This window comes from Microcebus murinus, chromosome 16 (assembly GCF_040939455.1).
Source record: "Microcebus murinus isolate Inina chromosome 16, M.murinus_Inina_mat1.0, whole genome shotgun sequence".
Classification (NCBI taxonomy): domain Eukaryota; kingdom Metazoa; phylum Chordata; class Mammalia; order Primates; family Cheirogaleidae; genus Microcebus; species Microcebus murinus.
The window spans coordinates 26,388,841-26,399,593 of record NC_134119.1 but is presented as its reverse complement, the minus strand read 5'-3'; the positions used below and the strand labels follow the sequence as shown (position 1 = coordinate 26,399,593).

General features: G+C 36.7%; 1 protein-coding gene across 6 annotated transcripts in view; it reads left to right on the top strand.

Annotated features, from left to right (window-relative positions):
* ATRN (attractin) overlaps nucleotides 1–10,753 on the top strand; it is a 154,906-nt gene that overhangs the window by 30,534 nt on the left and 113,619 nt on the right. For all 6 annotated transcript variants that reach the window (XM_012754878.2, XM_020282019.2, XM_076010978.1 and 3 more), the window contains exon 2: nucleotides 8,104–8,187. In XM_012754878.2, the coding sequence (XP_012610332.2) occupies nucleotides 8,104–8,187 (84 nt within the window). The remainder of the gene's footprint in view (nucleotides 1–8,103; nucleotides 8,188–10,753) is intronic.

Here is a 10,753-nt window from a genome sequence, read left to right as displayed (position 1 = left end):
GCTCTTGTTTACCTTAATAAAAGGATTTTAGAAGAGGTGGACATTAAAGCCTAGTTGGAGTGGGTTAGGTGAGAGTGTAAGTGATTAGGTGAGAGTGTAGAGTCAGAGCAGACAACTCTCAAGATTTTTGATATAAAAATGAGAAGAGAAGTAGGTAGTAGCATGAGAGGAACATGAGATGAAGGGAGTTTGTTTTTTTAAGAAGAGAATCCAACAGCTGGTCCAGTAGAGGGTAAAAGTATTGAGTGGGGGTCAGAATTAGGTTTGCTCTGGTGATGCCCTTGATTGGGTAGAGTTTAAGAATTCTGGGTCTAGGTAGATACTGTGACCCTAGATGGGCTTAAACAGTTTATCCAGTGTAACTAGAGTAGAGGCATAGTACATCCATTTAGTAATGAGAAAGAAATATAGTTCTCTGCTGATTTATTTTATTCTTTCTACAGCTATTCACTGAGTGCCATTAGAATGCCAGGCACACTTTTAGGCACTGGAAATAGTGAACAGAACAGACAAAAATCTGTGCTGTCATGCAGTTTACATTTCACTACCAGCCAGCTGTGGGGCCCTACAGGAAACTGTCATCTGCAGATTCTGTTGTAATCCTTCCAGGCAGTGAGAACTGGTGTATAGCTGGGCCAGTATAGCAAGGGCTAAGGACCATGAAGCTGCAGATCCTGGAAGATGTGACATTGCACCAATGGAGTATAGTAGGTCTTCCTGACTTCCACAAGGCCAATATATTGCTGAATGGTTGGGCAGAGTCTTCGTTGTGCTTGAGGCTGGAGGACTACTGGGAGACCTGAGAACAGAGAAGATTCCTACAGGTGACCCCACTGTGTACTCAGAGTCTATTTAGTTGAACACATGGAGGTAGAGACTCATTGACTTTCCAAATTTTTAATTAAAAATCTAGAACTTTAACAGTAGTGTCACTAAAGTTGATATTCAACCTCCCACTGCTAAATTTGACTGGCTAAAACACACACACACACACACACACACATATATATATACAAGAAAAAAAATCTAGAACATTTAAAGAGATTTAAATGTACTTCAGATAATTTTCCATGATTTCCTAATTAAATAGTTTAACAAGTCAGTTACAGGAGAGGTGGTACAAGAAATTTTCAAACAGAACAAATACTTAAAGAGATACAAATCATGAAGGCAAAGAAACTTAGAGGAGAAATTCAATATATGCAAAATTTGAATACTAGTACTTCCAGAAGGAGAAAAAGAAATGGAGGAGTGGCAACAAGCCATGGAAGAAGAAAAACATCCAGGCAGACATCAGATTTCTCATTTGAAAGCTGTAGCTAGAGAACAGTAGATTAGCATGTAGAGCAAGGGTCCTCAAACTTTTTAAACAGGGGGCCAGTTCAGACCACAGACTGTTGGAGAGTGCACACTGTGGGCCCGGGATGAGTCGGCTGCTAATCAAGACAGGCAGCAAAAACACCCAGTAGGCAGGATAAATGTCCTAGGTGGGCGGCATGTGGCCTCACTCAAGGTCCTCAAACGCCTGATCTAGAAACTACTGAGAGAAAAATGACTGCAATAAAGGAAAGATGTTTAGGGATATACAGGAATTCAGAGTATACCACTCAACTATCCTATCTGAGGAAAATACTAACCAAATAAATGGTGCACAACAGAGACCATCAGACTGGAGGTCAAGAAGAGTCAAGAGTGGGAAATAGTGAACTTGATTTTATGTTTAAAATTATGTCTTGATGAGGATGGCTGGGAATATATAAGTGCTAAATTAGAACTCATATAGAATGAACAATATTGTAAGGAAAAGTTATAAATAAGTATTGAGCTATCTCAGCAAAATATAGGAATCGGGGTGCTCTGGAGAAAAAATGTGCCAAAGGTCGCAGAGAGTAGAGAGGGGACAGAAAGGAAGGAAAGGTAGAAGTATCCTAGCAGTCTCATTTATGGGTTGGGAATGAGAAAGGAGGAAAGTACAGTATTTCTGTGGGGGATATCTTGCAAATTTTCAAAAGCATAGGCTTTTGACAGTGAAGGCAGGAAAAGGGAAGGTAACCATTAATAAGTTGGAAAAATACAGTGGGATTTCCAGAAAAAGGTGGAAATAGAATGAACGGCAACATTATCACACTAACAAAAAAAGGAAAAAAGCAAAAGAGAAGACAAAATGTAAAATAAGTAACAAAATATAGATGGGAAGAACAAAATCAATATTTTAGTCATATTAAATGTGAATAGATTATATAGTCTCATTAAAGGAAAACTAGAGTGGCTATTTTAAGATCAAAGTAAATTTTAGGACAAGAAGATTGAGACATTTCATAATGATAAAAGTGTAAATTCACCAAGAAGACAGAACAATCCTATATATGTAAGTATTTAATAACAGTTCTAAAATACATGAAAGTGAGAAATAGGCAAATCCATAATTGTAGTTGAAGATTTCAGTACTTTCAATAATTGATAAAACAAGTATACAGAAAAATAGGAAGAATAAAGAAGACTTGGATAACACTATCAACTTGATATAATTCGCATTTAGAGAACATTACACACATCAACTGCAGATTGTACATTCAAGTCCCTTAGAACATTCAGTAATATAGATCATGCTGGATTATAGAACAAGTCTCAACATATTTGAAAGGTATGAAATCATACAGAGTTTGTGCTGTAACCACAATGGAATTAAAACAGAAATCAATAACAAAATCCCTCAAATATTTGAAAATAAGCAATATACACCTAGGTCAAAGAAGAAATAAAAAGGGAAATAAGAAAATATTTTGAAATGTATGAAGGTGCAAGCAGCCTATTAAATTTATGGAATGCAGCTAAAGCAGCATGTAGAGAGGAATTTATATCTTTAAATGTTTTTATTAGAAAAGAAAGACATACATGACCTAAATGTCTACTGTAGTAATCAGAAAATGAAGAGCAAATTAGACCCAAAATAAATGGAAGGAAGGAGATGAGGATGGTAAGAGTGGAAATCATTCAGATATGGAAAAACAATAAAGAACCAATGAAAATATCAATGAAATTGATAAACTTTTAGTTAGACTAATCAAGAAAAAAGAAGATGCAAATTAGCAATATCAGGAGTGAAAGAAGGATTGTTACTACAAATACAGTTTCCTTTTACCTAGTAAAAGGAAAATAAGATAATATGAACACTTTATCAATAAATTTGACAACTAAGATGAAATGTAAAAATTTCTTGAAAGACAGTATGAAAAATGACATAAGAAGAAATAGAAAATTCGAATAGCTCTATATCAAGTAAATTGAATTTATGATTTAAAACCTTTACTCAAAGAAAACTTCATGCTTGGGTGACTTCACTAATAAATTCTATCAGACATTAAAGGAAGAAATAATACCAATAATAGTAACAAACTCTCCCAGCAAATAAAGGAAGACAGACACTTTCCAAATCATTTCATGAGACCAACATTATCCTGATACCAAAACAAGATAAAGACATTGTAAGACAAGAAGACTACAAATTAATGTCCCGAGTAAGCATAGATGCAAAAATCTTTAACAATATAGTAAAAGAATAATACATGCCTTTGTTTTAATTCAATGCCTTTGTTACTGCTGTTAAACTAGTTTTCCCTAGTGCACAGCCAGTACCCATGTCCATACCTAAATCATCAAGTTCTACGTTGATATCCCTGGCCTTACTCTTTAACATCTCTTTAAACTTTCAGTAATCACTTGTTGGCCATTCACTAGAATACAGAGAATTTCAAATTAAAAACTGGCAAAATGTAAAACAAACAATACCTAATGCAGAGAGGATGTGGAGAATAGCATATTCTTATACATTGCTGGTACAAATGTGAATTGTTATAGCATTTTGGAAAATAGTTTGGCAGCTTGGTTAACAATTAAAATTCATAATCCTTTTGGTCTAGTAATCCTCCTCCTAAAATTTCTATTCTTAGAAATAAAAGCACAAGTAAGTAAGGCCATATGTATAGGGTTATTTATTGCAGCAGTGTGCAAAATGCTAACCAACTAGATACAAAACGAACATTAGTAGGAGAAAGGCAAGAAAAATGATACCTCCGTAAGTTAAAATATTAATATTATGCTACATGAAAAAGAACGAATTAGACTAATACCTGATTAAAGAGATTTCCATAAGGTTTTGTTGAGTGAGAAAAGAAAGATGCAGAAAAGTTTATATAATAGCTAATTTGTGTTACCAAAAAATGATTGAACAGAATCATGTGAATATCACAGGCTCGTATGAAGAAAAATAGTTAAGAATGCTTGATAGGTGGTTAAATTTTTATCTTGGTTGAGTGGATGGGAGTAATTGGGAGGTAAATAAAAAAGAATTGTTCTTTAGGATGGGCGCAGTGGCTCACGCCTATAATCCTAGCACTCTGGGAGGCCCAGGCAGGTGGATTGCTCAAGGTCAGGAGTTTGAAACCAGCCCGAGCAAGAGCGAGATCCTGTCTCTACTATAAATAGAAAGAAATTAATTGGTCAACTAATCGTATATATTATATATTAGCCAGGCATGGTGGTGCAGGCCTGTAGTCCCAGCTACTCGGGAGGCTAAGGCAGGAGGATCTCTTGAGCCCAGGAGTTTGAGGTTGCTGTGAGCTAAGCTGATGCCATGGCACTCTAGCCCGGGCAACAAAAGTGAGACTGTCTCAAAAAAAAAAAAAGAATTGTTCTTGAGTTAACAACAACAAAAAAACCTGTCTGTGATCATATCTATCTGTAAAATTATGTAAATGTGTATGTTTAAAGGTATTAAGTAAGCATTTTAAAACAATCTATTTCTTTTCTAAAAGTGATGTTGATTTGCAAGCCTAAATCTGTTCATGTGAAGTCCATAGAAACTCTTAGGAGCAAAACGAGCATAGTAGAGAGAAAGAACCATAAAACTTTGAGCTAGAAGAGTCTTAAACAGAGAAATAAGGAAGTGTGTGCGTGCATACACACACACAAACACACAAACACAATAACCAGTGGGGAATTTACTCATGGAAATAAAGTTTAGTTTCTATTTGAGAAGTCTAAATTAGGGGGGTTTTTGTGAGTGGTTGTTTGTTACTGCTCTTCAGGGACCTTTGATTTGTCATCCTTGGTGTTGGCTTTGTGTTCAGACTCTTAGCCTGATTGCTATAGTACTTCCAGCTGTAATATCCAGAATAGCAAAGTCCAGAGAGAGAAGGGTCATCTCTTCTTGCATGTCTATCATAGATTGGTTTATTTTTGGAAGCATTTACTAAGAAAGTTTGGGGTATAAGTTGGTTATACCACCTGTGAGAGGAAGGTGTTACTGGAAGCAGGAGTAGAAGCAGAATTGGGCAAAGGAAGAAGTTGAGCTTCAATGTAGGTCTGACAAAGGGGAGCTCTGGACCAAGGATTGCCTGTGAGAGTTGTCCCATGTTGTATTGTACAGCTTGGGCTTTTGTACCCCCTGTGGTGTGGGCTGCCCTGGGAAGGGCATGGCCTAGGGTAGCCAACCCCTGAAGGAACTGACAGTCTGTTGACCACATTCCCTGCTAGAGCTGGCAGCAAGTCCTTCCTTCAAGGGGGGATCTAGGTGGTATATCTTCCTTTCCACCGCACTGTCTTTCTTAAGAATGAGAAAATATTTTCTAGAACATGTCCATCAGACTTCCCTTCACATCTAAGTATTAGATTACACACTATGTTAAAGATTACTAATTACCATTTGTAGCCTTTCTCCTTTTCTCTAGTAAAGAGAATCCTGACTTTTTACTGGGTAGGAACATAGTCATCTGGGATAATGGCTACATTTCTCGGCCTCCCTCTACATGTAGATATGTCAGTAACTTCTGGCTAATGGGATAGAAGTTGAATTGTAATGTTTGACTTAGAGGGAGAGGGTGTGCTCCTTGTTTCCTTTTCTCCTTCCTTCTGGATAGAACGTGGGTATGATAGCTGGAGCTTGAGTAGCCATCTTGGATTGTGAGGTAGAAGGCACATGTTGAGGATGACAGAGTAAGGCTAGAAGAACATTTAGGTCACTGATGATCATGGAAATTCCTTACATGCTCTGGATTGCTTACCTTTGGATTTTATGTTTCAGTTAAGCCATAACTATTTAGGTTTTTCTGTCAGTTGCATTAGAACCTAATCTTTTTTTTTTTTTTTTTTTGAGATCAAGGTGGATAGATAGAACCTAATCTTAACTGATAAGCATTTCTAATCAGTCATTGGTAAGGGGGAATGGGAAAACATGATTGGCTTAGACTAATGCTTTGAGGGTGGAATAGATGTTGGGGGAGTAAGACCCACAGACATCTGTATCAGGCAAGTACTGCAGAAAGGGAGAGAAAGGCAAGGAACTCAAGGATATGATTTTTGTAATGGACTGTGAAATCTTAAGTAGATAAGTGAGAAAGTGAAATGTGTGGGTGGTGGGTGATGAGCATTGAAAGAGTAAGTGATAGTTCAGTGGACCCCGTGGGCCTGAAGACTCATTGGAGAGGGAGAATTAGGCTAAATGAACTGGAGAGATAAGAGCAGAACCGAAGGTAGGGTACTTAAAATAGAAATTTTGGTGGTAGCACTTAATAGCAGGGGCCGGAGGAGTGGGTGGCCAAAGAGGGGTGGAAGAAAAGATTGTTGATGGTAAGGTTAAGAAAGAGGGAGGCTGGGTTTTGGATGGAACATTTTGGATGTTTTTATAGATGAATGGAAGACAATGAACAATTTGCTAATATCTTCAGTGCATTGAGAGTAACTGAGATGTCAGTAGATGACTCACAGTAAGGGAGGCAGACCCAGAAGAGAGCATCTGTTTCAGAGAGGCTGACATTGTTGATGGAAGAGGGAGGAAGAATGAATTATCTGAAAATAGCAGTGAGGAAAGACATAGCATCCTTTTTAAATATTAAAAATTTCTATATAGTAAAAGATACTAGATCCAAACTATAAAGAAAAGAGTAAACTGAGAAAATATATTAATACTAATAGTACATTTAACTTAGAAATGGAAGGTTTCCTTAATGTAAAAAGAGCTCCTAAACATTAATTTTGAAAAGACAACTTGGTAGCAAAGTGGGCAAAGAATATGGAATCTTAATTCACAAAGGAGGAAGTACAAATGGCCAGAGCATATGAGAAGATATTTGTGATCTTCCAGGGTTAGTAGCAGTCAAAACATTAGTGAGATACCACAATATGTCTATCAGCAAGATCTAAAAGTATTATTAGAAGATAGGTGCTAATGCACACTGCATATGGGCATGTGGGTAGGTGGCCAGGATGGGTCTGGTTGTGTGTTGTAGCTTGGTGTGCTTGCCCATCATAGCTACAGTGCTCTCAGAGTTACTGTTTTAACTGTACTTTACTTGTAACTGTAACTGTGTGATCTTATTTTTTAAAAACAAACTCCTAGTCCGGCGCGGTGGCTCACACCTGTAATCCTAGCTCTCTGGGAGGCCGAGGCGGGCGGATTGCTCGAGGTCAGGAGTTCGAAACCAGCCTGAGCAAGAGCGAGACCCTGTCTCTACTATAAATAGAAAGAAATTAATTGGCCAACTAATATATACAAAAAATTAGCCAGGCATGGTGGCGAATGCCTGTAGTCCCAGCTACTTGGGAGGCTGAGGCAGTAGGATTGCTTGAGCCCAGGAGTTTGAGGTTGCTGTGAGAGAGGCTGACACCAGGGCACTCACTCTAGCCTGGGCAACAAAGCGAGACTCTGTCTCAAAAAAAAAAAAAAACAAAAACAAACTTGTATTTATAAATAAGGTCTTGTGACCATTTTCATGGTACAAAGTATAGCTTTCCCTTCTTAGCTAGAAAGACTTAGTTAGATATGGTTTTGTTATTTTTCTATCCTCTTTTTTTATGTGTGTGGTAAGTATTTGTTTCATCCAAATTTGTGCAATGTGATTATAACTATGTAGTCATTTTCTTCTGGTTTTAGTATACATTAATGTGCCCATTGTGCTTAATTTGTATTGTATTGAGAATTAAGAAAACTATTAATAGAAAATTAATATAGAAAATATATAAATATTTTATTATGAAATAAATATATTAAAATATGTGAAGTTAATATAATGGACTTAAGGTTTTTCTTTTTAATTTAAATTACAGACTAACTGGATCTTCTGGGTTTGTCACAGATGGACCTGGAAATTATAAATATAAAACAAAGTGCACGTGGCTCATTGAAGGACAGTAAGTAGTAATGGCTAGCTTAAGTTTGTCTGTTTGTTTGTTTCAGGATAGAGCCCAGTGTAGCATAAAATACTTTTTGGATAACTTTTCATTAAACAAGTAAATTTGATTTTCTTATTTTTCTTAATCTTCACTGTTAATTTAAAAAAGTTTTATGTTGATTTAATGTTGCAAATGAATTGTACATACCAGAAATTTGTGTATTTTCAACTGTAGTAGTCTAAAAACTAAGTATTTTTAATGGTTTGTTCAAAGCATTAGAAAATTACAATCCCATGTCATTTTCGTAAGTACGTATTTTTACTGTGGCTAAGAAAATTAGAATAACTGTTATTGCCTAAGTGACCCCTTCTCTGGACCCTGCTGTGTCATCCCAGCTATTGCCTTCTTTTGTCCCTCCCTTCATGACAGGGCTTTAAAGCAGTATTTCTCAAATGTTTTTGTTCTCAGGACCTCTTTACACTCTTCAGCTTTGAAGATTCCAAATAACTTTTGTTTATGTGGGTTATACCTGTCTGTATTTACCATATTAGAAATTAAAACCAAGAAATAGTATTTCTTTTTTTTTTTTTGAGACAGATTTTTGCTTTGTTGCCTAAGCTAGAGTGAGTGCCATGGCTTCAGCCTAGCTCACAGCAACTTCAAACTCCTGGGCTCAAGTGATCCTGCCGCCTCAGCCTCCCGAGTAGCTGGGACTACAGGCAGGTGCCACCATGCCTGGCTAACTTTTTCTATATGCATATTAGTTGGCCAATTAATTTCTTTGTATTTTTATAGTAGAGATGGGGTCTTGCTCTTGCTCAGGCTGGTTTTGAACTCCTAACCTCGAGTAATCCACCTGCCTCAGCCTCCCAGAGTGCTAGGATTACAGGCATGAGCCACCGCACCTGGCCTAATTTTTTCTATATATATTAGTTGGCCAATTAATTTCTTTCTATTTATAGTAGAGACGGGGTCTCGTTCTTGCTCAGGCTGGTTTCAAACTCCTGACCTCGAGCAATCCGCCCACCTCAGCCTCCCAGAGTTCTAGGATTACAGGCGTGAGCCACCGTGCCCGGCCGACATAGTATTTCTTACTTAATTCATTTAAAAGTAATAATTATAAACCTACTACCTTAGCACAAATGATATTTTTATGAAAAAAATTCCTGTATTAAAACATTTTGAAGAGAAGAGTGGCATTGTTTTACATTTTTGCAAATCCCTTCAAAGTCAGGTTTAATAGAAGGCAGTTGGATTACCATTCTTCTGCATTCACCTTGTTGCAGTGTGTTCTTGTGGTTGACGTATATAAGGAAAATTAGTCCTAACTTGAATATAAGTAGGAAAAGGGAGGAAATTTTAATAGTACAGTGCTTTTAAGTAATTGTGAATAGTCTTCTTTGGTACTATACCAAAACATGACAAGGAGATTGCAGTGTGGAATCTGAAACAACATTAATGAACCTTTGGAACTTGTTAAGTTAAAAGCCATTGGTTTTCTTGCATTTTGTATGAATTGTTTGCCCATCCATGTTATGTAATATGATATATAGGTAATTTGGAAAGTATTGGTTCATTGAATTATTCAGATTTTCCACATGTTGATATATTTCATTATATAATATATAAAATCACATTGGTTAATACCACTATCAGTCTCATTAGAAAGTTCTGAGTATTGGGAAGTTGTATCTGGGTAGCAGATATAAATTTTCCAAAACTCTAATTACTACCTGAAAGTGCTTGTATTTTATCTTTGGCAGCAAATACTATCAGTTTTCTTTGAAGTGACAGGCTTACTTTGGTCATTTTCGATAAAATGTCTGCCAGATATCCAACTCCAAATAACCATAGTTTCTCAATTATTCAAGTAAACGTGGTGAATGGTGTTCCAAGAAAAGGGGTGGCTAGTTCAGCTCATAACTTAAAACAATTTCAAAAGTTGTTTTCCTTGAGAAAGCTGTACTTTTTTAGGCAGAAGTCCTTTATGCTTGCTTTCCTTTTGTCACACATAATATTAAAAAGATGTTTACTCATGGATCAGGATTTAATAAAATTAATAGTTTTTAATGCTTAATAAAGATATCCTTAAATGAAGCTGGCATTTTTTTTCTTTGTTCTATGAGTGGGTTGGTAGTGAAGAAGAATAACTAGTACCATTTGCTGCTACTGCCTTGATTTATTCTAAGATGCCCGCAGTTTCACCCACCATTGCTCTTGCACCATTAGTAAATGCCAACATAGCAACAAAAGCACATGATATCTTAGTATTTCTGTGAATATAGTTTTGACCTCTTGGATCCCTCTAAAAGGGTCCCTGCATTCTGTGAACCATATTTTGAGAACTGCTGCTCTAAGGAGTTGTCTGCCCTTGCCCTTACCCTTCCTGTCAGTTCATTCCCATCTGACATCATTTCACTCTTGCTCTGAATGCGCTCTCAGCAATTGTTCCTCCTGAGCCTAAGCAAAAGACTAAGCAAAAAATTTTTCTTCCCCCTTTTCCTTATTCCCCACATTTAGCCTGTCAGTAAATTCTGTCGCTTTTCCCTCTAGATTATTTCCCAAATATGTCTATAGATTCCTT